Source organism: Panthera leo, chromosome A3 (genome assembly GCF_018350215.1).
Source record: "Panthera leo isolate Ple1 chromosome A3, P.leo_Ple1_pat1.1, whole genome shotgun sequence".
Classification (NCBI taxonomy): Eukaryota; Metazoa; Chordata; class Mammalia; order Carnivora; family Felidae; genus Panthera; species Panthera leo.
The window spans coordinates 118752039-118777864 of NC_056681.1; the positions used below are offsets into that span (position 1 = coordinate 118752039).

General features: G+C 56.0%; 2 protein-coding genes across 10 annotated transcripts in view; one reads left to right on the plus strand and one right to left on the minus strand.

Annotated features, from left to right (window-relative positions):
• Positions 1-458: 458 nt before the first annotated feature.
• Positions 459-13836, minus strand: FAM166C (family with sequence similarity 166 member C). Of its 6 annotated transcripts, XM_042933476.1 has the most exons (8): positions 13706-13794; positions 11444-11528; positions 10539-10706; positions 6285-6386; positions 5687-5764; positions 3100-3373; positions 1771-1883; positions 459-657 (listed from the first exon to the last, which is right to left on the minus strand). In XM_042933476.1, the coding sequence occupies exons 4-8, from the start codon at positions 6323-6325 to the stop codon at positions 513-515; spliced, it is 651 nt and encodes a 216-aa protein (XP_042789410.1). In that variant the 5' UTR covers positions 6326-6386; positions 10539-10706; positions 11444-11528; positions 13706-13794; the 3' UTR covers positions 459-512. The 6 variants fall into 6 exon arrangements, with proteins under 6 accessions (XP_042789410.1, XP_042789412.1, XP_042789411.1 ...); XM_042933478.1 differs by lacking the exon at positions 11444-11528 and having other exon boundaries at positions 13706-13795; XM_042933477.1 differs by lacking the exon at positions 10539-10706.
• A 3617-nt stretch (positions 13837-17453) lies between these two features.
• OTOF (otoferlin) overlaps positions 17454-25826 on the plus strand; it is a 92589-nt gene continuing 84216 nt past the window's right edge. For all 4 annotated transcript variants that reach the window (XM_042933484.1, XM_042933483.1, XM_042933482.1 and 1 more), the window contains exon 1: positions 17454-17639. In XM_042933484.1, the coding sequence (XP_042789418.1) occupies positions 17561-17639 (79 nt within the window). In that variant the 5' untranslated portion in view covers positions 17454-17560. The remainder of the gene's footprint in view (positions 17640-25826) is intronic.

The following is a 25826-nucleotide window of genomic DNA, read 5'->3' on the forward strand; positions in this document are numbered from 1 at the left end:
AGCCTCAGTGTCTTCATCAGTAAAGTGAGGCTACTGCTACTTCCCTCTCAAGTTATCGGGTGGATTAGATGATGCCAGGCCAGGGCTCAGACTGGAATTCTTCTGCATCGGACCCCCTGTGCAATTGTTCTGGGGTCACTTCACTTTCATTCTCAGATGTACAATAACGGGGCTTCCTCTGTTACACGAGTGGGAGCCGATGGGGCGTATCTCTGGACCTGAGTGACCCTGCCACCGAGACTCGGGAGCCCTATAGTCCTTGGTTCTACCTGCCCCCACCTCAGAGGAGGGCTGGGTGGGCCCAATGGGTCAGTGGACGCTGCTTCCTACTGGCTTGAACCCCTACACTGAGCTTTTGACAGCCCTTAAGACTCGGTGTTGGGTGGGACCCTTGGGCGCTGTCCCGCTATGGCCAAACGTTCCTGGAGGTCAGAGGCGAAGACCACGGGTTTGGACGTGGCTAAAGATTTTATTCCGAAAGGCCGACCTGGTCAGGGCCAGGCTCTCCAGCATCACGCTCTGAACTCAAAGTAGCAGTCTCTCCTCTGCCGCTCGTGGGGGGTGACCCTCTTCCCCGAGGGAAACCTCTGGTAGGTCTTCAAGTTCTCGGGAGATACTCTTAAAAGGTGCCACTTCTTCTCTGGGCTCAGAGGAGGACTGGGGGAGGATGGAGACAGGGTTATGCAGCGTTCCAGAAAGGCTGTGCCCACCCACAGCCCCGTGTGCCCAATTTTCTAGCCCATCCTGAGCTGGCTGCTCATCAGCTCAAACGTCTTGTAAGTCACCCTGCAGTCGAGATCAGAATAATTTGCATTTGCACAATGGCGCAGCGGTAAAGAGGGAGAACGTGGGTGTCAGACAGACCTGGGAAAGATTCCGGCTCAACTCCCGCTGGAAGGGCACACGGATAAAATGGACCAGTGTCGGTACCTCCCATCCCTGTTAGCTTTGTTTTGAGGACTAAATGAGGTAATGCGTATAAGGCACTTAAATAATGCCGGACAATGAACAGATACGCAACAAATGGTATAAGAAATGATGGCGATGGTCAGCAAGTAGTTGGAAACCCAAGATCTTTCCACTGACCTCTTGACCCCTCCTTCCCCACACAACACCTTGGAAGCACAGACTTCCGATTCTCGTGCCTTGGTGACAGGATGGACAGCAAGGGAACCATGTGCCTGGATTATCTCAAAGGGCAGAGCTGGCCTTCCCTGGGGAAAGCATCTCTCTCCGATAAAAGGAGTGAGGTCCAGGCCGTGGGGAACTTTCATATTTTGTTAGATGGACAGTTGGACTTTGAAAGATATTTTGAGGTCCCAAGGAGAACGTTTTCCGAGTCTGGTGGGGACTGGGGGGACGAATTTCCCGCTCTTGTAGTGCCCTCTGTGTCCACCAGAGGGCAGCAGTTCCCTGCTACTCAGAAGCAGCGGTGCCCACGTTTGGACGAGTGTAGCTGCAAGGCTGACACTGCAGGGGGGAGAAGCCTGCAAGGTTCAGGCCAGCCAAGATGACAGGTTTGCTCCCAAACTCCCCGTGCATCTGGCCAGGAAAGCACTCTTTCAGATTCTGCTCATTCTGCTCATCCCTCTGAGGCTGCCCTAACCTTGACCCCCTTGCTGTGCGACTGTCACCCTCTGCACCGTAGGCTCCTTAGGGTGAGGTCTTCACTCATTTCTCGGCGTGAGTGGCTGTGTGCCTGGCTGGAAGCAGGTGCCCCATGGACATGTGTTTGTAGCATGCGTGAAGGGAGGGAGGGCAGGCACTCACAGGTCGGTGGGGAGGGGGTATCGTTCCCACTCCTTCACAGGCAGCACGAAGTAGGGCACCCGGGGCACCATGCCCGTCCTGTCTAGATAGTACTTCCGATGCTGCTGCGCCATCTACGGCTCGACCCAAAGAAGAGATGACAGGTTGTCAGTGTGCAGGAGTGACCTGGGGCACCCGCAGTTCCTGCCTGGCTATCTATACCTGGGCAGGGGGTGGGGCCGTCTCCCTTAACGCCCCTGTTGGAGTCCCCAGCTGGGTGTCCTCTCTGAGACCAGCTCCCATCTGTCTAATGGCGATGATGGCTCGCCCCACCCCAGCTTTGCTACGGAGAGTAAATGAGGCGAGCGACAAGCGGAGGTCAAGGGTGTGAATCCTGGCTCAGCAGGTGGCACAGGTAAGCTCCGTGTGTTTGTTTCTCCCTTTCCCGCCCCCCTGGACTGGGGGTGCTATGCGTGAGAGCCATGAGGGAAAGCAAAGCCCCCCCCAACGCCCAGTGACACGGTCCCACAGCCCCTTGGAGTCTGACAGCATTGACCTGGTCCTCTCCTTGAGGACCTGCCTTCTCATACAGTTCTCTGCCCTGAGGACCAGGGGGCACCTGCGTCTTTGAAATCGGGCTGGAGGCATGTTTGCAAGAGAAGTGAGGGAGAGCCCAGGGTTTCTAGGGACACGGCAGAGAATGAGCCCTGGCCCCCAGTGAGGTGGGCGAGTACCCAGGTGCCTGTGACCCACCGGGACACGTCTGCACCAGGCCCAGGGGAGGCTGTAAGAGCCCGAGGGGCAGGACAAGGACATCGGGGTGTAGGCAGTTAGGTTCCGGTCTGGGGCTGAGGTTGACTTGGGGTACGGTTTCAGAGGGGCTGCTAAGCAAGGAGGTGTCAGGTGGGCACCAGGACCCGGGTACAATCGAGACTAGACCTGGGGCTAGAACCAGGGTCGGGGGCTTAGTGGCCCTGTGTGTGAGTGGTGGGGGGCGGGGTTCATCCTGTAGGTGGATCTTTGATGTTTTACTCTAGTAGGAAGTAAGCAAGGGTCCACGGGGTCATGGGGCAGAGGTGAGGGTGGGAACATCTCCCTGGGGGTGAGAACACCTCCCTGGGGGTGGCTGGGGCAAGAGCCCCAGGAGTCCCTGGGGTGGGGGGTCATCTGGGAAGCAGTCTAGGCCCTGTCCCCGACGCCCCCAGCCAAACTCACTAGGTTCCCTGCTGGCTCAGGGGCTCGGGGAAAGCAAACAAAGTCCCTCTTGGAGGGTGACGGGGATCACTCCAAGCCCCTCCCCCCACCGCCCGGGTTGCTGGGGGGACAGCACCCGGGCCCAGGTCAACCCACCTGGTAGAAGCCGGTGAGCTGGGCGGAGCGGCCACTGTCCAGGTTGAAGCGGGTGTAGCTGGGGGTGTGCAGCCAGCGGTCCCGGGTGTGGGAGCGCTTACTCAGCACGAGGTTGGGGTCTGAGGAGAAGAGGGTGGGGAAGTGGCCGCCTTTGCTGAAGACAGTACGGCTCTTCTCCAGGGCTGCGTTGCGGTGGTCCTGGAAATACTTGAGGGTGGCAGTGCCGTAGGGGGAGCCAAAGGAGGCGGCCACGCTGGGAACATGGCCTTGGTACCTGCGATGGCCACGGGGTGGGGGTGGGGGGGCAGGTCAGTGCACGGTTCTGAGGCCCGTTCCAAGACAGGCCCATAAAGCCCGGGGGCGGGGGTGGCGGCAGGCCCCGTGGGTCACTTCTGGGCCTTGAGAGGCTTCCCTCGGGTGCACTGCCCAGCTCGGGGCTCCGGGGAAGGGCGAGCGAAGGAGACTCTGGGCCTCTCCTTCCCGACAGAGGCTGGTCACCCCTCCAGACCAGGGGCTCCCGCAGGGGCCAGAGCACCGGGGCCCCGTCCTGAGCCCTCGGCAGGGCGGCGGGCACATCACTCTCCATATACTCAGGGTTTGGCCCGAAGATGGGGAGGTCTCCTGCCACTATCTCATCAGGGGTAGGGAGGATCTAAGAGGTTGGTGGGGACGCAGCAGTGACGTGTGACATCAGATCTGTGGTGGCCAAGGCCTGGGCTCACACGTGCAGCCTCACTCCAGCTCAGCCACCTCACGAGGCACCACTCAGACGGCCTGCGAGGGGTCCCGTCGCCCTCTGCAGCCACGGAGGCCAGCGACAGGGACAGGGGACCGGCGGGCTGGGACGCTTGGAGACACGGAGGACACAAGCACACACAGTACGCTGAGGAGCCCTGGTCGGGTGAGACTGCCACAGAGAGCCAAAGACTTGCTTTGGCCACGTGACGGCGGAAGGGCATGAGCGTCAGACTTTGTGCGAATGACAGAGAGTCATGCTTCTCCAGTCAGTGGCTTCTCACCCCCTAAAACCTCACCCTGGCCCCACGGTGCCAATGAAATGGCTTTTGACAGGGACACCTGGGTGGCTCAGTCAGTTGAGCGTTCCACTCTTGGTTTCAGCTCAGGTCATGATCTCACGGTTCGTGGGTTCAAGCCCCACGTTGGGCTCTGTACCGACAGTGCAGGGCCTACTTGGGATTCTCTCTCTCTCCCTCTCTCTCTGACCCTCCCCTGCTCGCTCTCTCTCTCAAAAGAAAAGAAATGGCTCTTGACAAGGGCGCCAGGGGTCTCCCACAGCATTGGACAGCGGTCTTGAAACGCCGCTCCTGGATTTTACGACACTGCTCTCTCCTTGTCTGCTGGCTTCACCTGCCTCTCTGACCGTTCCTTCTCAGTTTCCCCCGTAAGGTGCGCCTCTTCTGCTCTCTTTCTCCGGGGCCTGTCCTGCGCCCACACGGTCCCCTGGGTGATGGTATCCATGCCAGGGCCTTAACCTTCCCGCTTGTGTGGATGACCCTGGTCTACATCTCCAGCCCGGAAGCCCCGTCAGACTCCTGCACACGGCCGCACACTACGCACCCCTTGCGGGTGTCCTGGGCTTTACCCGCACCCCCGCCTCCAACCTCTAGTCCCATCTTGGTGACGGGCACTCCGCAGGTGGCCAAGTCAGAGACTCGGCGTCCGCCCCCGTCAGCTTCACCCGTCACGTGCAATTAGTCCTCAAGCCCAGGGTTCCATCTCTGCCCTGGGCATGGGCCACACGACCTCTTAGCTGGGCTGCGGGCACGGGAGCCCCCCATCCTCCTAACGGCGCTCTTACCTCCCGCCCCTTCCCCCTACCTCCACCAGAGCGACCTTTCTGAAGTCAGGCCCTCAGCGTGGCATTCAAGGCTGTCCGCGAGCCGACTATGTCCCCCTCTCCAGCCTCACTGGCCTCCCCGCTCCCGCTCCCGGTTGTAAAGAACCATTTGCATGTTCTTTCTCCCACCGCCCGCCTGCATTTCTCCCCTGGGTTTCTGCCCTGGGCCCCCGGCCCCGGATGCTTGCCCCCCAGGACTAAAGACCTGCCCTGTCACTTTGAAGATCCTTTCCTTGCCGCCTCTTCTAGGTCTAGCGGTCCTGCTCTCCCTGCTGCACCGCGAGCCGTGCCTGCTCCCAATGCTCGTGTCTGTTCTCATGTCTTTGTCTCCGTCACTAGACTACTGGGAGCCTCTCGGGCACAGCTGGGTCATGTCTTCCTCACCTTCAGATCCCCAGTTTTCCGTACCAGGTCTGGCACACGGTCTGAGTCGGAAATGTCGAGGAAACAAACAAAAAGATGAGTGGGTACGCGCCTAGGGCGCCAGCGACGTTTGCGGCCGGACCTACTCACACAAACGCCGGAAGACCAGGCTGCAGGGACCCCGGCACCTGTCCTGAGGCCTCCCTACTGTGGTGCTTGATGCGTCCCCTTCTCTCAGCCGAGTTCCCTTACCAGGGAAGCCCCAGGGGGTGCGGGGAGCCTGAGGGCCACTGCGACATCGCGGGCGTCCCCCTCTCACCAGGCCAAAGGGCACGGTGGCCTCTGGGGTCAGCGTTTCAGGATCACCTGTGCCGGCTGCTCAGGGCCCCCTTGGCCTCCTCCACAGTAGAGTTGGATGGCATTGCATGGTTTCCTCCTCCTCGTCTTCAGGTGGGAGGCAAGAAAGCCAAGCACGGTGATTACCGACGGGGCTTCAGATCGCTCCCCACAGCAGGCGAAACAGAAGAAGAGCCCTTCCCGGGCCCCTGGCCCTACCGCCCCTCCACAACGTGTCCCTTCCAGAGCCTCGCAGCATTTGAGGTTCCCGGGCCCAAGCGGGGAGTGAGGGGAGAAGCCGTCCACCACACGCAGGCCTTTGTCCGGCCTCGCCCCTCCTGCCCTTGAGACCATGACCCCGGGGATCCCAGCCTTCTCCCTCCTGCCTCTGCCCTTCTGTCCTGGAAAGATGCTGGGGCTGGTGATGCCTGCAAGGTCACCTTGGCCACTTCTAGGACAGAGTCCTCCTCTCTGCCATGGTTTAGCCCCTCCTGGGTCTGGAGCCCCCCCTCTTGCCCCTCCCAAGGCCTCACGCGTCCAGTCGGCCCCTCCCGGTTTCTCTGGGCCTCTGCCCTCCCTCCTTGCCATCCGTAATCTCTCCTCTCTTGGCTTCTCCTCCTCTGCCTACCGAGACGCACGTTTCTGTGCATTTGTCCCAGGCTGCGACATCCTCCGGCGGACCCTGCGGCCTCACGTGTCCCCCTTCCTCTTCCTTTATTCCCGAATTTCTCTGTGGAAGGAACACTGTACCTTCTGCCTTTGTTTCCTCCTCCCCCATTCTTTCCTCCACCTCCCTCAGCCCGACCGCTGACCCACCCCTTAAACGTGAGCCTGTATTTTTTTCATTAAGGTAACACGAGACCATCCAATCGCCACCTCCAACATCCTCGGCTCACCCTCTCCCTGCGGCACCTGCACTGAGGCAGAGACTCGTTTGCAAGAAACAGCACGCGAGCAGGCCAAACAGAGCTCCTGGGGGTTCTCCGTGCTGTGTATGAAACCTAATAAACATACAGGCTCCACAGCCGGGGGGTCACAGATAAGCAAGTAGGGAGCCGCTTCTTCCTTCCCCGAGCCTCTGTCCCCCTACTTGCTTTGCCACCTGGGGGTGGAAGGACATGGGACTGGTGGGTTGAAGAGGGAAATGAGGCTTGTTGGAGACCACCCCGCCCTCCCCCTTTTCCTTGGAAGCAAGCAAGCCCACGTGACTCCCCTGTGCCCTGTTTTGGGTGGCCACACGCTGCCCTTCAGGAGGAAAGCCTGTCCCAAGCCAGCCCCGCCTCCTCTTTCCGGGGCTCTCAGCTTTCCCTCTTAGGTTATCTTATTCCTCAGGGGGTTCAGGATGAAGGAGGAGAGAGGTGGGGGCCATCAGGTGCTGTCCACCCCCAACAAAAAGACAAGAAAGCAACAGAACGAAAACTAAAGAAAGGTGGCCCGCAACAGTCTGTAGGGACAAGAGCGTGACCCGAGAATATCAAACCGGCCACGCGGTCCTTAGCCTTAAAGGCGGCGCCCGGGCCTTTCCCGGCATGAAAGGGCTCAGGAAATAAAGCAAAACCCATAGGCTCCTGCAAGCAGTGTGCAGGGACAAAATCCTGCCAAGGAAGAGAGGAGTCAAAAGAAAGGAATACCCAGAAATGTAGAAATTGTTAAAATGACTGGTTAGCTTCAAGTCTATTTAAGTACGGAACTAGAAATATCAGCCAGGTGAAGGCTGCTTGCAGAACAGAATGTAAATGTTATAAAACCTGTCAGAGGGAAAAATAATTTCCGCCACAAAAATTGGGGGGTGGGGTGGGTGGAGGGGCATCGACTTGCTAGGAATTTGTAAGGCAGAGTCAACCCGCAGCACCTAAAATTAAAACACGCCGTTGAAAAACATGCAACGCAGTGACTCTCGCCCCTGGATGGTTTTTATTCCCTCTCCCTCTCCCTACTTTAGAGGGATCTTTTACGAATTAATCTCTCTTGAGCTGAATTAGCATTTGTCTAAAGTCCGGCCATTCTTCCCATTTTATGTCCGTATCTTTCTCCTCAGTTGAGTTCTAGTAAGATTACATTTCATGATTTTCATTTTAAAGCAGCAAATATGGCACGATCATATGTTTCTAGCATTGCTTTGTCTATCTTTCTGGCCGGCCGGCCAGCCAGCCGGCCTCTAGTCTTTTAGCTGAGTAGACACGCAAAGAGAAACTTGGAATGCCGTCCCCTCAAATGCTAACCCCGGTTAATTCCAGGTGTTTGGATTTGGGCTGGTTTGTTTCTTGACGCTTTGTACATGCATTTTTTTTTTTTTAAGACAGTGGGATAGTGTTGGGAGTTACTTTACTGGGAAGCTACTGTGCCCTGCGTACTGGGGGCGCAGAGGTCCACAGCTCAGCCTTTCTTCCTGCAGCCTACCCCCTCATTCCATTATTTACTGAGTTACACGGTGGGTGCACGAGCTGTGCTGGAGGTGGAGGGGCTGATGCTATTAAATGCAGGGAGGGAGGCCCGTTCCCGGGGTGGGGAGGTATCGGGGAACTCCACCAAGGGCCTTCCTTTGTGGTCAGGCTTTGAAGAGGGGTCAGTGTGGAGGGGAATCACCTGGGAGCTGGCTCTCTTCCTCTGCTCATCTACTAGGTGCTTCTGGGTGCCCCAGAGTCCCCTTCTCTTCTGAGGGACCCTCTCCCTCTGGGAGAGCTCATTTATGTTAGACTTCTAACACCTCCCATACACCAGAGATGCCCGGATCTGTGTCTCTATGTTTCTTTTCTTTTCTTAACGTTTTTAAATTTATTTTTGAGAGAGAGAAACAGAGCGTGCGTGGGGGAGGGGCAGAGAGAGAGAGGGAGACGTAGAATCCGAAGCAGGCTCCAGGCTTTGAGCTGTCAGCACAGAGCCCGACGCGGGGCTCGAACCCACGAACCGTGAGATCATGACCTAAGCCAGAAACCAGGACTCACCCCATCCTCCCTTCTCCATCCCCCCCTGCACCCCTCCTCTCTCCCCAAGTCCCCAAGTGACGTTCCCCATAGCAGCCAGCCTCCCTCTTCGCTCACCGGGGTGGTCTTGAATCTCCGAGCCAGGCTCCCAGACTGAAGTCTCACCCCTCTAGCCTGTTGTCCACGCTGCTGCCGGAGTGATCTTTCTCAAACACGTGTCACACCACCGTGGTCACCTCTCCCTTCTCACTCCCCACAAGCGCCCAAGGCCCCGGAAGCATCACATCTCTGGGCCTCACGTGCTGTCCGCACCTCTGAGGCTTTGCACACATTTCCTCTACCTGGGATGCCGTGTCCCGGGGGGTGGGGGGTGGGGGAGTTCCCTACCCACTCCCAGCACCAGGGCTCTCTGGCACCTTCCCTAACCACACACCCTCTACCTAGACTGTGTGTCACATCCTTCGTGCACAGTCAGGTGCACACTCGTCCATCTCCTCTGCTAATCTGTGCTCTCTTTACTCATCCATCTCCTCTGCTAATCTGTGCTCTCTTTATCCTCGGCACCTACGCGGCACCTAACCCAGGACAAGTGCTCAATAAATGTCTGCTGGAGGAGGCAGAAGTCCAGAAACCCGGGGGCCACCACGTCCCCGAACACTGTTTTAAAGGGGCTTGGCTCTGATCTGCAAAGCACACGCAGTGTCCCACCCACAGGGGCCTTCGCGTTCGTACTTGGAAGAAAGGAGCCATAGACATGTGACGTGTTCCCGGGATTCTTGTCTTCACCACCCCCAGGCTCTCTGCTATACTCCTCCTCTGCTCCCCGCTTTTCCACCTTCTCTGAATGCCAAGATATTTGCATCCCAGTACAATAGAAGCCCCCTCCTCCGCAATCCTCCTAAGGTTCTGCTTCCACTGGGGATCCTATTCAGAACCTGCCGCTCACGGAGGGGCACGGGTGTGTGCACAGAGGTGCACACGGTCACATTTCTTTAGCGCTCAGAGGGCATGCCTTGGCTAGCCAGGTCTGTGTCCCCTCGATGCACTTGCGTTTGTGTGCCTTGAGCAAGCCCCTGTGTGGTCCTATGGTAAAGCTTTCCAAAGGCCTGTTTTTGTTGGCCGTGGGGCTGGCTAAGGCGGAGAAAACAGAGGGGAATGAGTGACAGGTTTTGTAACAGGGCATCCAACAGTCCCCGTGGCACTGCCACACCTCCTCCTGGACCCCCTCATCTGCTGCCCGGCTCCTCACCCACCTGCACACAAGCTGGGAGACAGTGCTCAGCTGGGTCCCAGCAGCCACCGTGGGTGCGCACGCGCGTGTGTGCGTGCATGTGTGTGTGTGTGTGTGTGTGTGTGTGTATCCCTGTGCGTACAGAGAGTGTACAGGGAGCAAAATGGCCCCATAGCTGACATTAAAATTAATTACCAGGAGCCATCAGAGATCCCATGAGCAGCCTTATTAACTAATTAACTTGCAACTATTCAGCACATCCTCATTCCGCTGGCACTCTCCTCTCCTCGACACTTCCTGCTGAGTGCAGTTCCTTCAGATCCTTCCCCTGGGCAAAAACTTTCAAGGGCTCCCCATTGTCTATGAAATGAGGAAGGAACCAGCCAGGCACTCCAGGCCCGGCCTGACTGGGCCTCCTGGAGGGGGGCCTTCCCAGCTTCTAAACCACATCCGTGTCCTTCCTACTCCGGCTCAGTAGGCCATCTGCGGCTTTGGAGGCAGAACCGGCCAGCACCTCCACCCCTGCCTTCCCTCAGGCCATCCCCTCCATCCCCAAGAAGCTTCTCTCCTCCTCTCCGGACCTTGTGACCTCAGCCTCAAGGGCCATATCCAATACCCTCTTTTCCAAGGAGCCACCCACAGACTTGCCTGTCCTCTCCATTGAAACGTCTGTGCCCTTTGTGACCCTCTTTATGTCCCACCTCACATTCTCGCTGTGTGCAATTACCTGGGCCTTTAGTGTAGTCTTCCTTTCTGGAATATAAACTCCATGGGGGGAGAGAGCAAGGAGTTCTATCTGCGTCCCTGTCAGTCCTGGCACTCAGTAGCTGCTCTCCAAATATTTGTTGAAATGAACTGACAAACGGAGGCACATTTTTAAGGGCTGATGATTCTTCTGGAAAGAAGGAGGGGCCCTGTTATGAAGCCTCGGTCTCCAGGAGCACCTGACCCCCTGTTCTCAGAAAGGCTCCCCAGTTCCTTAGGGTTGCGTGAGAGGCTTCAGTGACCTATCTGGGCACGCGGGGTCTCCTATGTCCCTTTGGCAGGTGGCCTTTGTTTGGTAGCCCGGGATGCACCTGCTTGTCCGGGGCCACACCTCCAGTGGCAGGGCTGGGGCTGAAATGGAAGGGGCTCCCCTCTCCCACCCGGAAGGTGAGGTCTCAGGCCTGAAGCAGCTGGCAGGAGGCGGTGGTGTGCTAGAGGTGGCCTGTCTTGACTCATACTGGCTGACGAGAGCTGATGACTAAATTTCGAGGATTTTTTTTCCGGGCTGTGGTTAAACAAGCCCGGCTTAAAAGCGAAATTATACAAAAATACAAGAAATTATATAAAGTCACGGTGAAAGAAATCACGTTGACGGCAAAGGCACTAAACACCCAATGCTCATCACCACCTAATCGTATCGCCGTGTTTCGCTGCCGTCTGTGTTCTTGGGGTTAGCTGTGCCTGTTGTGTCTGGAGGGCGGAATGACTGTGTGTGCTGTTTTGCGTCCCGCCCCGGCTCTGCAGTTGTGACACCATTTTGGCGGCTTGAAGTCAGCCGTGGTGGGGGTGTTGATGCCGCAGATAGTAGATGAGTGCTACAGATCACGACCCACCCTGTCTCCAGAGAGCTGGTTGTCAAACACTTACCAGCAGATCTATCGTACGGGGATCCTGGGGAAGTGGCTACAGCCGCCTTTGTGGGACCGCCGTCCTGGAGGTAACGGCCACCCTCCTGATAGTGGAAGGCACTGACTTTAGGGTCCCGGAGCCCAGGCCAGCTCCACGGCAGATACGGGCATAGCTGCCACTCCAGGCAAGTGCAGGGAAGTCGGGGGCGGGTTGCTGGTGAAAGTCCTGGCTGCTGGTGAAAGCCCCTGGTGGAGTGGGGGGCATCGGAGGCAGTAGTAGCCTGGCCATGAATGAACGCACAGTGGCAGGTCACGTGCTTGGACTAAGAGCCTGGTGAGGTGTGGTGGGAGGCAGAGACCGGGGGGTGGGGGGGGTGGGGGGGGTGGATACCACTGAGGTCCGACCTGCTAGCAAGAGGCACAGAGCCCCACTGAGGCTGATCTCATCCCTTAAAAAGCTTCACAATCCCAGGGACTCGGACCCAAGAATCTCCCGCTCACGGCAGGGGGGGCACACAGCCCAGACAGTGGCAAGGTGCCTGAGGGCTGTGCTGCCCAGAGCAGCAAGGGACCAGACAGAGCACCCTGGCCAGCGAGTCCGAAGACCAGCATCCTGTTCCCCTTGGTACCGAGAATCAGTCCCTGAACACCGCAGGGATCTAACTAATGATAATAGATGGCAGTTGGAGGGATTCAGAAGAGCCTGGGTGCTGAGGTCACAAAGACACGGCTGGGTAGCTTGCTGAATGACCCGAGGCAAGCTGCTTATTTCTCATCTGGGATGTTGCAAAGGGTTTTTACAGAATGTTTGTAAAGAGCCCAGCACGGTGCCTGGCACGTAGTAGGTGCTCATTACCTGGGGGCTCCCAATGCCGCCACAAGGCATCAGGGACCCGGTGCCAGGCCAGCTCTTCCAACGCCAGCCTGGGGCTCGTGCAAGTCCCCCTCTCCCCCGGCCCCAGACCTCAGTGACCACATCTGGAACAGAAGAGGGCTGGGCTACATGATCTCCAAGGTCTTTACCACTGTGAATACTCCCTGCCTCTACGAATCAAACTGGTAAGGGGGATGATCGGAGCGTCAGAGGAGACTGGCTCTGCTTAAAATCCTGTGATTAATGTTCGAAAAGGCACAAAAATAATAATTATCCAAGTGTGGTGGGGAATCTTGGATTCTTTCATTAAGTTAACAGAATTACCAATGAGGTAGCATTTAGAAACATAAGATAAGTCCATTCATTCCTCACTGATGGGGATCTTTAGGGAGAGCATATGCCTCCCAGAAAGATCCATGCAGAGAAAGCCACAGATACAGGCTCGGCTATCCAAACTAGTCCAGTTCATGCTTGGAGCCTTCTTTATGATTCACTCATTACCACAATTTCTAGATCAATCACAGGACAAAGTGCTCAAGGGAACGGCAGACAAGCGGTGCGGCGACAGGAGCAACCTAGGATTGCTTCCGAAATATGCAACTTCCCCTGGTAGAGCAGGGGACATTTTGGGAGGGTTAAATTTCCAACTGGGGACAGTGGGGAGCATCAGAAAAAAATATAATTGTGCGTAGAATGAAACCTCATGATGGACACCCAGAATGCGGTGTAAACACCACTTTCCAAGGCTGCAAAGATGGCTTTGAACTAAACCTTCTGTATCTACACCACCACGGGAACCCATCGAGGGCGGCCCCCTGCTTGTCTTCTCACAACCCCTGGCACCTCCCCAGCGCTCAACATGTCTTTACCAAAGGAATGTCCAAATGAAGCAATAACTACCTGGCCAGATTCTTGGAGCCCACCCAGGGCCCACCCATCTTCTTCTCGCCTTCATCCGACAAACACTACTGTTGCCTGAATCCTAGGTGGGCTGGGGCGCGAAAGGCCAGCTCTGCTTCTCCGGTTCCTCACGTTATCACTCCTGCCCAGGGGTCTCCAAACCCAGCTCACGAGGTGGCTCCCTCTCCTCCCCCTTCCCCGGGTCCCAGGCTGGGCATGCTCTGCGCTCGCTGGGAACTCACTTCCCAGGAAGAGGGACGCGGAGAGAGCCCCTGTCCGCGCCCAGCCGCCGCCTGCTCGGGGCACGCAACCCCTCCCAGGAAGGTCACCCAGCCAGGTGAACAACTGGAGCCCTGATTCTTTGAAACCCCAAAACGCAAGTGCGGAGTTTCCAGTTTCTAGCGAGAGGAGGGTTTTGCGGGGTGGGGGGTGGCGCTCCGACAGAATGGTTCAGGCAGTCAGGCAGGGGCGGAGCGGGGGTGGGGGGGGGGCGCGCGACGGCCTTACCCGGGCATGAGGCCGGGGGGCACGTAGGTGGCATTGAACTCGGTCAGTAGGGTGCCCGCGCTGCGGGAGGCCATGGTGGGTGCCTCGAGTGCGCAGCGAGCCCGGGGCCTGCCCCTCCCTGCCCGACGACGGTAAACAGCCCGGGGTCCCCTGGCAACCGCGTGCCTGGCAACGTGACCTTGACCTGGGCCAAGCCACCGCCCCGCTGCATTGTTCCGGGGCCAGCCCCCTACTTGCTCTGGCTGCGCGCTCTCCCGTGGGCCTCCAAGCTCAGCTTTCACGTCTGGGAATGGGCTCATCTCTGCGCTTCACCGCCAGCAGGGGTGTGGTGCCGCTCAGACGCGGGATGGGGTGGAAACTCTGTGGACAGGCCCGGCCCCCATGCGCCCCAAGTGCCCTTCTGCCCCCTGCAAGACTCGCTGACCCGGCCTGGAGCGTCCTCGCTCTGGAGACAGAGCAGAAAGCAGCAGTCCCACCGTGGCTGTGCTCCAGGAGCCCGAGGGGCTGCAGGGAGCCCAGGAGCCAGCGACCCCCCACCCCCACCCCCCCACCCCCCCACCCCCCGTTCCTCAAGGGGAGTTGTCTTCATTAATCTCTCATCTCTCCCTGGGAACTTCCCTCTCACCTCATCTTGCCCCTCAAACTACTCCACACGAGTGGTTTACAAGTAAGGGGCAAAAAGCAAATGGTGGAAAGGTCTGGGGGTGTGATTCCCACCTGTCCCGGGACCCAAGTTCAGTTGGTGTAATTGTGCCACAGAGCAAACTTGCCAAAGGCCCCGGTGAGGCCTTCTCGTAACAGTGCCCCCCTCCTGTAGCTGGTGCCCCCAGGTCCGGTTTCTCCAGCGATCCTCCTCCCGGCCGGAGTCTGTAACTGGGGCATGAGAGTGGTGACAGCCTCCAAGGCGACATGCTCTGCGACTTGGGGCCAGACCTGCCTCCCCAGCTCCCCGTGCAGCAGCCCTCATATCAGCAAGAACCCTCTGCGGCTTACCCTTGGCCTTCACGGTTCCATCCAATCCTGTCCACGAGAAGTGTTTTATTCACAGCTTGATTCTGTAAACGGCAGTTGATGAAGACCACAGACACTAATGAGCTCGCAGGATGCTTTTGCAAGCGGAATTCTCAAATGGCTTTCTCTGGCAGATGACAATGGAGTTGGGGGAGAGGGGGTGCACAGGCCTTCCAAGAAGTGCAAGAAGCAGGAAAACGGTGGCCTGGGGAGGAAAAGGAACTGAAGGGGAGTGAGTGCTCGTAACCAGGTGGAATTCTGTGCCCGCCCTTCAAACTGCGGTCAGATCTGTGTATGTCTAAATCCCCCCTGCAGAATATGAGCAATAATGAGAAAGTTATAAAAAACAAAACAAAACAACAACAACAACCCTCAGGTCAGGTGTGCTATACTCTAGGAAGGTGTTCCCCTGGCCCAGGTCGAGTGCCCACTGTGTCCCCCATTATAATTTGCCAGCCGACTGTGCCCATGAACCTGGCACTCTTGTGTTGCCTGTGTTCCAGTCTGTCTCTTCTGCTTAAGGCTGGAAACTGGATCACATTCGCCTCGGAATCCCCAGCACCTGTTACTGGAAGGAGTTAGTGTATGCTTGTTGAATAAATTTTATACTAAGAGTTCCAGAAATGGATAATGGTCAGGAGAGAGGAAATTAAAAAGTAAGATCTGGCTTAGGTTTCAGAAGGTCAGCTGGCTCCGCCAAAGGGATGCCATGTGTTGGCAGAATGGAATTACTACCCTTTTATCGATATAGATACTGAGGTTGGGCTGAGCTCAATGCCTTGTTTAGGGCGAGTTCATGGGCTTTTCTCTAAAGGTACACAGACCTCATGAAATTCACCCCCTACAGGAGAGAACCACCCAAGGGCCTAAGGAGGAGATGGAGGGGTTTTTTTTTTTTTCCTCTCAAGTGCCACCAAGCCCTATGAACAAAGGTCACCTAATAACCTTATTTATAGAACATGCTAGTTAATTTTTTTTTTTAAAAGAGACATTAAACTTGCCTGGTTTAAAAATGTTTGGGGACATTCATGCGTATTGAACAAATACAGTATGCTAAAATACTCTTTGCTTCAACATGGTTAAGTAAAAGTGAGAGAGAAGAACAGGAATTGGAGAAGCAAAGGGAGAAAAGAAAATAGAAGATAAATTTAAAAAGAAAAAGGAGGCAATGTGGCAAGGAAACATCTAGAAGGAGGCTCTTGTGACATGCTGCGGGCCACTGGACTGTAGAATTCCCACAGAGTAACCTCTGATTAGCATGCTGTGAAAAATTTAGTATTTCCTTTTTGAACCTTCAGACTCTGTTCCCTCCAGGTCGCCAAGCTCGCCCCCATCCTGTCAACCTGCACTGGGCATCTAACTATACACAGGACTCTGTGCGAGGCTCTGGGGTTGCAAAGATGTAGGACACCAGGGTGTCCCCATGGTGAGGAGGAAGCAGTGAGAGGAGAGGGGCAGGGGCAGCACCCCGGCCTGGGTGGGGGTGGGGGCAGAGACTTTCAGGAATGGGCACCAGTTGGGCTGAGTCCCCACCAGAAGGCAGCGGTGGGGTGGGGGCATACCTTACAGAGCAAGCAGCAAGGTCAAGGGTGCAGATGGTCCTGCAAAGGCCCCAGGTTCGGGGATCCTGGTCCCCAGGGTCCCTTTCTCTATAAGCGCCTCCCGGGGTATGTTGATGGAAGAGAGGGCAGTTCTTTTTGGTCCTTGGAAATTCTGCCAGATATCCCTTCTCCACTGCCCCCCCCCCCCAACCCCAGAAGCTAATGGGCTACAAGTCCTAACGGTTCTGCTCCAGTGAGGCTCACCGGCCCCGCCTTCTCCATCCCCAGGCCCCAGGATGGGGCTGGGTTAGTGTCCTGGACCTTAAGCATCGCCCTTCGTGGAACATAAGCCTCTGAGGCTTTCGTAGCTGGGCATCTCCGGTCACGCTCAGCCTGGCTTCCGAGCACGCCATCTTCCCAGATCCGGGGGTCCCAAAGCAGGAGGCCAGGACCCTGCCTCTTGGGGGTACAATCTCTGTGAGAGCAGGTGGAGGCAGAACGTTCCCTTTTTCTCTTAGGACTCTCTTTTCTGACAGCAGCCACCGGGCACAGCCTTAACGTTGTCTGATAGATGCTGACTTTCCAGCTGGGGGACCCTGAGTTGGGATTTCTAGACGGCACAGTGGGACCCAGTGAGGCCTGGCCCATCCAGGCTCCCTGAGCCTCACGGACGCCCGCAGCCCTGGTGGCCAACTTGACTGGGGGGACTGAATCACCACCAAACACCAGTGCGCCAGCCCAGCTTCCTGTGCACGCAGACGGTGGAGCTCCTTCTCCCCCGCAGGGGTACGCGCCCCTGGCCCCCCACCCCCCACCTTCCACACACACGCCCATCCGTGCCCATCTGCCCACTCCTGGGGCCAGAGCTTGCCTAGCAGGGCGCAGCAGAGCCCTGCTGAGAGGCGGGCAGGAGCCTCTGCTCCAGGAGCTGGGAAAAGACATCTGAAGCTGGGCAGGGCTTTATCTGGGAGCAGGCGGCTGCTGAATAATGAATTCTGACTCTGAGCCTGCGCTCCCAGGCTGCACGCAGGGTGCACAACACACACACACACACACACACACACACACACACACACGCTGGGCTGACAACTTGGAGGGGCGGGGGCTGGCAGGGCTGTGAGTCTCTGTGATCGCTGGAAGGAGCAGCTCGCTGGCTCGGTTGCCTTGGTCTCTGTGGGCAGCATCAGAGGGGGTGCAGGAGGAGGCGGCGAGGGAGGGAGGGAGGCGTGTGAGCCGAGCTGCACCAGGCTCTCTCCTTCTCCAGCTGCTCCCGCCTGGCAGCGTCCAGGCTCTACACACCAGCATGGCCCTGTTTGTCCACCTCAAGACGGTTTCGGAGCTTCGGGGCAGGGGCGACCGGATCGCCAAAGTGACTTTCCGAGGTAGGGAACCCCTGGTCTGAGAGGGTCCCCAGCTCTGCGCTGATGGGGATGAGGCAGGGCAGGGAAGATGGGTGGGAAAAGAAGTCCTAGGAGGGTTGGGGTGATGAGGCTTTTCATGGGCAGCTATCTGCTCCCGGCCCAGCTGGCTGTTGTGATTTCCTGAAAATCAGGGTGCCCTGTGTTTCCATGTCTGCATCTGTGTGTCCCTCGCTGCACTTGCCAATGTGGATGTGCCTGGCGGGGTGCAGGGTCCTCTGCTTGCGGGGGTGTCCTGGGGAGGTGGAAGTAAGGACCCCATCTCCGAGCTCAGGGGGATCCTGTGAGCCCCACTGGCTTCCCCTGTCAATTCTCTTCTTATCCTCCTCCTTTCTTGTGCATCCAGCAACCATTTACTGTGGTCTGTGTGCCAAGGCCGGGGGCTGAGCATGACCCAGGCCCTGCCCTTGAGAAGCCCACATCCAGTGGGACACAAGAACCAGGGAGCAGACAAGTAGGACAGGTGTGTGATATGATGAAGATGGGGACAAGTACAACACTTGAGCCACAGAAGCAGTGCCCCAATCCAGGCTGGGGCAGGATGGTCCAGGAAGGCTTCCTGGAAGAGGTAGCCCCTTGGCTGAAACCCGAGGGACCAGCAGGAGGGAGCAAGGCGAGGAGGTGAGGGCAAAGCAGGAGCAGGAGACAGGATGCTCATGGCTGGGGGAGGAAGGAACTAGAACATGGAACAGGGGAGAGACCGAGGACCCATGAGGCTGGAGACCAGACCGAGTGCAGAAGCTGAGGTGGGAGAGGGCTGCGGAAGCAAGGAGGCAAGGCTGCCTTCACCCTGAGGACGGTGGGCAGCCCCTGAAGGTTTAAGTAGAAAAAGTAAGGCCAGGGTTACCTGTGCCACCCACCTTTGCTTCCCAGCCCTGGGGCCGGGGCATCTCTGGTGGCCTTTGGCCGGAGGCCAGAGCCCTGCTCACCAGACGTGGCCCTTCCTCCCAGAGAGGGGGTGAGATTGGGGGTGGGACAGGAGCTGAGAGAACCCCACCAGATTAAAGAGCAAAGTGAGCATCGGGGCCCAGGCAGGACGCACATCCACACCTGGGTTAGGAGGGAAAGGAGTGACCAGGGGCAGCAGCCCCGGTGCCCGCATCACCCCTCAGTTGGGCTGGCTCCGGCAGGAGGTCCGCGTTGCCCACTCTGTAGCCTGTTGTGCACAGAATCGGGAGGGGGGCAAGGGATCGCAGTGTCCCCGCTGGCAGGTGCGAGAGGAAGGGCCAGCAGGCTGCCTGTTGCTTCCCACACCAGCCCAAGGACGGCTTTGTCTGCAGCACCCTGGATCTCTGTGTGCCACCTGCTGGCTTTAGAAAAAGCAAGTGTGTCCTTTCATCTGTGAAACGTGTCCCTGTGTTCCACAGACAGCACAGTATTTGGCTGTTTCGCTACAGATGGCTATGCTGTTCGGGCCCCGTCAGGACAGTCCCTGGCTGCGCAAACCAGTCCCGTTGGCAGGCAGAGACACCAAGGCCCAGTTGTAGAGAGATCCGCACGGCATCAGTGGAGGGACTGAGACGTCTCACCCCCGGCCCTGGTTGCTCAATCCTGCAAGCCCCTTTACCTCTTCCTGGTCAGCTGGGGGTGAGCACCCTACCTATCTGATGCCCACCTTTTTCTTTGAGCAGTAGGGCCGGCCCTCCAGCCTCAACTGACCACACAGGAATTTGCCTCTTTGCAACCTGTGCCCTCTGGACTGAGTGGAGGGATCCATTTCCACGCTCTGTACCTGCAGCAGGTGCCCAGAGACGGAGCTCTGGGGAAGGAGCTGGGCAGCAGGAATAGGCAGATGACAAGGAGATTTCCAGAAAGAGTCCTTTATAACAACCAGATATGTCTCAGCCATTCGTCTGCTGCAGCCAGCCATTGACAACCATAGATACTTTAAAAGACCAACACTAACAACAATTCAGAGGAACCGGCCCAATCTAGAATGTTCCACAGCACCTCCTGGCATAGGCAACCACTGGTGTCCAGGCAAACAGCTGCAGGGGGAAATGAGAAACCGGAGAACAGCCACAGGGAGATGTTGGCCCCGAGTTCCCCTAATCCCTTGAGTGAAGTTCAAAGTTTGGGTGAGGGAACCCTAGAGAATTGTGTCTATCGGCAGTGACCCTGGTAGACCAGATGACCTGGCTGAAATATAGCTTGATTTTCTGTGCTGTGCCACCCAGGAGCCCTATGGGGCTATGGTGGAGAAAGCTCTAGATATGGAATCAGAAGCCCTGGGTCGTACCTAGATTCTGCCACTCCCTTCGCCTCTTTGATCCTCAGTTTCCCCATCTTAAAAATGGGCATGTTGATAATATCAACCTCACCAAGTTGCTTCTGTGAAACAACAGGTGTTGGAAGAATTTAAGGAAGGAGCATTCAGATGACTGATATGTCTGTGAGGCGCCCATTCTAGTGCTGCTTGGGGCAGCTACGGGATCCTGAGTCCTCTCTTCTCCAGCCCGATTTCCTTCTTCTGTTGCCCAGAGCAGGAGAGAGGGCACATTGTGAGATACAAAGAGGAGAGGAGAGCCCATCTGAGGGCTTCCCGACCTGTGCCAGGAGCAAGCAAACTGGGTGTGGCCCCTGCTCCGTAGGGACCCCCTGGCTAAGATGATCCAGGCCCGGAGCAGACCGCCCCTGAGACCCCTGTTCCCATGTGGCCGCTGGGCAAGCACCAGCTGTGTCCCTGGCCATCCCTCTGTCCCTGCCACTGGGTCAGCTGGCCGTCCCACCCTCAAGCTCACACAGTGCTCACCACTCAGCCCTGTCTCGAGCTCTTAGCTTTTACTACCCCAACGGCGGCTCCTAACATGATCCTGCCCTTACTCATTAATTCACTGGCCGTCCTGATATCTGTGGACAAGCCTAGGACCCCGGAGGTGAAGACACAGCCCCTGCCTGCCGGAGTTACAGTCCATTGGGTCAGACAGAAGACACCAGAAAGCTTGGCCCCCGGTCCCAGTGGTGCACGCAGACCCCAGAGTCCCAGAGCCTTGGCCTCCCATGAACAAGATGAGACAATGGTCCCAATTTAACTCAGAGGACTGCAGCCAGAATCAGGAGTGCCTAGAAAGGAGCCATTTTGATGGCAGGTGGCTACTCAAAGAGAAACAGTATTCACCTGGGGTTTGTCCTTTTTCAACTGCTAAAATAGTTCTTGGCACCCATCAGAACCAGGGGACACAGGACGGGAGGGTCTCTACATCCCTCTAGTCCAACCTTGTGCCCAGTACTCAGCCCATCCAAACCTGGGGAAATGGTGACAGACTGCCTGGGACAAGTCCCTGAGCTTTCTGTCCAAGACACCGGGTTTGGGGATTGGATGTGTGAGATGGGTGCTGTCTGGGGGCTGGGTCTGATCTCCACTTAATTCACCAGAACTGGTGATAAAGGTCTGCTTTATCAAGACTTCCCCCTCGGCCCAGAGACTTCTCTCTCCTCCTCTCCCCCCACCCCCCCACTGTATTCCTGTAACTCTGAATTTCCTGCGATTCCCCAAAGATACAAGCCCAGTATATCTCCAGACCTTGAGACATTCATTTCTTTTGCCCGAAATGGCTCTAACCCTCCCTCTTGAAGACTCCCATTGATTCTACCCACCCTTCAAGACCCAGCTCACATGTCACCTCTTCTGTGAAGCCTTCCCCCTCCCTTGTGGTACTGTGTGCATACACCTGCCACAGCTCAACTAGGGCACTTGGTATTCTGGAAACCGCCCCAGTTCTAGATGCTGCACCCGTGTCTGAGCACCTTTAAGACAGGGGTCCCACCTGAGCTAGCCTAACTGAGCCCCATGCTAAGCACTGGGTCCCACCATCCAAATGAGTATGAAACAGCCCCTGTCTTTGAGTATTCACTCACTAGTGGGTTGTCAATCTTCCACGTGGCACTGCCATTCTTGGGTTCAATGTCCCCAAATGTGAGCCCCCCACCCCCACCCCAGCTTTCTATCCAAGGGATAGGAAGAGGCCTCAGAAGCTACGAACCAAGAACCCTCCATTGATGTCCCAGGCCAGAGGGGCTTTGGGGACCCCAGAGGGAGGCTGACCTCATTCTCTAGCAAACACTGGGGAGTCCGGCTCCAGCCCACGGGTCAGATGTCAAAGGGCCGCCCCTCACAGACCGTGCTCTCTCTAAACACTGCTGCCTACAACACATGGTACAGGGTGGGGCTTAAAAGGCAAACCAGGGTCTCCTTGTTGGATAGAGGAGCAGAGGCATGTGCAGACATAATGGGGAAATGTTGTCCTCAGGAGGACCAAGGCGCTCCTCGCTGTGGGACAGGAAGTGCAGCCTGTTCAGGGGATAGCAGCTTACTTGGAGCACATCCGGAGATACAGAAGGAAGCTTGAGGGAGGGTCCTGGCTGGAGGCAAAGACTTTCTGGGTGAGGGACTGACCAGAGGCCAGAGGAAGGAAATCCCAGTTAAGTGCACTGACTGGGAAGCCACAGGTTCGGCTGGAGCAGAGGGTGCAGGAAAGTGGACGGGGAGGGAGATAAATCAGGATCCTTGGGGCCAGGTGAGTGACAGCTTGCTGGGAGGGGGTGGGGCCCCAGCCTAGGCACGGGGGACAAGGTGGCCTGGCTGTAGGGACCACCTGGACTCCAAATTAGATTTTTCCCCATTAAAATGGAGGAGGTCTCCCTCTTGAGAATAAATACGACTTCTCTCTGGAGACTTCTCTGCTATCCCTGGTGAAGGAGGCAGGGTACCTCAGTGCCCCCAGTCCTAGGAGCCACTCCCAGGATGCCTGGGCCTATATGTGCACTCTGGCCCAGCCCCGTGCCTCCTCTCTGGGAGGCTGTGGGATAGGTGTTTCCCCCCACGAGGGGGTGGGCATTGCCCCCGCTGAAGGGGACAATTGGAGGGGACCTTCAGGACAGCCTCTGCGGTCCACGGCTGGCTGTGGACCCAGCTCGTGCTTTTGCTATGCCTCCCACATCCTCCATCGTACCCAGCACACACAGGCCCCTCACCACCTGGGGGTGGGGACAGATCTCCTCTGTCTAAATTCCAGGTGGCAAATGTCCTCCCCCTCCCACCCAGAGCAAGCCAATGTAGGCAGAGTGCACTGAACATTCCCCAGGCTTCTCCCGCTTTGATGAGTGTGTTTTCATGATATGGAAATGACCATTAAATTGTCTTCTGCTGCAAAGACCCTCAGCAAAAATGCTGCTGGAAATGCGCTCAAGAATCGATCTGCAAATGATTCCCCTGAACTGTACGTCTTCCTTGGCTCTCTGATCCACCCTTACTCATAACATAAATGCTACATCTCTCCCACCGATTCCCGTGGCTGTGTTTGGTCCCTTTTTTATTATTAACTTTTTATAATGGAAAGTCTCAAATACATGCAAGAGCTGGGAATGTAGCGCCTCGGCCCCCAAGCTCTCCCCGCACAGTCTTAACAACCATCAACTCCTGGCCAATCCGGTTCTGTTTGCTCTCTTTCCCACTCCCACACCCCACATTATTTGGAAGCAAAGACCAAACACCACACCATTTCATCTGTAAATATTCAGTACATAGTTTGAAAAGACAAAGACTCGATCTTTTTTAACCCACAGATTACATCTTTCCTAAAAAGGAATAATTTCTTAATATTATCAAATTTCTAATTGTCTCATCGATGTCATAATTTTTTCCAGTTCATTAACAGCTACTTTTTTTTTAAGTTTATTTATTTTGAGAGGGGGGGGTGCGTAGAGAGAGACTGAGAGAGAGAATCCCAAGCAGGCTCCTCACTGTCAGTGCAGAGCCGGACATGAGGCTCAGGGCTCGAACTCTCGGAACCGTGAGATCATGTCCTGAGCCGAAATCAAGAGTCGGATGCTCAACTGACTGAGCCACCCAGGCATCCCTGAAAGCTACATTCTAACGTGTTTGGTAAATCAAGTATTTTATCATTCGTTCACTCATTCTGTCATTCATCCAGAGGATCATATTGGGTGAGGGCCAGCTATGTGCCAAGTGTGATTCTAGACAGTGGGGTGATGGCAATAAATTAGAAAGACGTGATCCCCGCCCTCCAGGCAAAGACAAGTCATGGCACAGGTCACCATGAGCAGCATGATGAGTATTCTGGAAAGGGAGGTACAGGTGCAAGGCAGCATGAGGCAAGGGAAGCCTACTCAGACCAGGAGTTTTGGACAAAACCTACAAAGGATCCCGTTCCGGGCAGAAGGGCTAATATCAGTCCAGATGTGACGGTGTGGATCCTTGTCGAGGGTTGAGGGAGCTGGGAGTGTTTGCTGGGGATGGGGTGGGAGTGGCGTGGTGGGGAGGCTGGGGGCAAACACAGTCTTCAGTATCACACTGTGCAGTTTAAACTTCCGTTTTGTAAGTGAATGGGAGTCGATGATGCTTTTAGCAGGAGAATGGGATGGGGACATCTGGTTTTGAAAGGACATTCGGGATGCCAGGACCCCAGGCCGGGAGCCTCAGGGAGGAACCTGGGGCAGTGGTACAGATGGTGGGTGGTGCAGGAGGCCGTGGGTCTGGAGAGAAGCCATGACATTGGTTCGGAGAAGGGGTAGTGAGTTGGTAGTGAGCAAGAGGGCAGGGCGAGGGTGGCTCTGGATTCCGTACTTGGGTACCTGGATGAACAGTGAGGCCACCGATGGAGCAGGGTAGCAAGGAAGGAAGAGCGGGTTTGGGGGCAGGGGGCACAGAGAGGAATAGACTTGCCTGTCAGCCATTCTAGTGAAAATGCCCTCCAGGAAGCCAGAAATCCGATTTAGTACAGTGAGTGCCCAGAAGGCAGATGGAGCCCAGTGGTGTGGGAACCCAGGGGGTACGTTGAAGGTCAAGAGAGGGTGAAATATGCTTGAGTCCTTACAGGGCTGCTTTGGGGTCAAGTGAAAAAGGTGATATACACGAAAGGCTCTACACGCTGTAGGGTTTATGCAAATACAAGGATTCTGCTCTCCATCCCGGGCTGTCCGAATGCTTCTCACACTGCCAGTTCCAGGAGGGTCTCCTGAGACGGAGAGTGTCATGTGATCATTTTTTACCTTCAGTCCTTGTCTACTTCCTGCCTGGACTGATCCACCCTCGAGATACTGGCTCAACTGTCTTTGTTTCTACTTTTTATTTTTTTTCCCCCCAAAGCAGAAGGGCTCATTGGCTTAGTTGGGAATCAATTTCCACTCGCTTGCTTTACTTTTTTTTAAGCCAAGGTTTAAGATAAAATTGTGACTGTAGCTTTAACAATATTTCTACCCCATTTAAGAATGTGAAAAGTCACTCTCCCACCGGGCTTTATTATATGCCCAGTGCCTGGCACAGAGCGGGTACTCTGTGCAGTTTGTGGATCACTAGGACCGCAAGCTCCTCTAATCTGGCACGGTAATGGGGGAACCTAAGACCTGGCAGTTGCTGAGTGTGTGGCTGGCACTGTTCTAGGCTTGAAGGGAAACACCACCCTCTCTTTGCCTCCGTGCCTGGGTCTGAATAATAAGAACTGGGGCCATCAGTTAGTTACACGGCAAAGTGAGAGTTCGAGGGAGCACCTACAAGGAAGTATAGGCTTAAGCTGGGCCAGAGAAATGGGGTTTATTATCCCTGACCTGTTCCTGCCTCTCTGATGAATCTCTGACACAAGGCTGAGTTTCTGCTGTGTGTACCTGGGTGTTAATAGGACGGGGCAGGGGGAAATACACGAGTGAAGGTGGAAATTATATTTGAATAAGATTTGTGGAAAGTAAAGCGTTGGAAGTAGCTGGAGCCTCCATCTGGCTGAGAAATGGGAGAAAGAGAAGAGACAACTTTCCCCTGCCGGAAACCCAGGGACTGCATAACCCAAATCTGGCTCGCCGAGTTGCTGGTGATTTTAAGAGAGCACATTATTTACGGAACACAGTTGAGAGAAAAGTGTTATTACAGGAGATAATTACAAACAACCAGACAAGATCATTAGGGATATAGAACATTGGACAATACCATCAACCGCCTTGACCTAATTGGCGTTTCTAGGACATTTCGCCCCAAACTGAAAGATACACATTCTTCTCAAATGCACATGGAACATTCATCAAGATAGACCATATGCTGGGTGATTAAATAAGTCTCAATATATCTCAAAAGACTGACATCCCACAAAGCATGTTCTCTGACCCTAATGGGATTCACTTAGAAATTAATAACGATAAGGG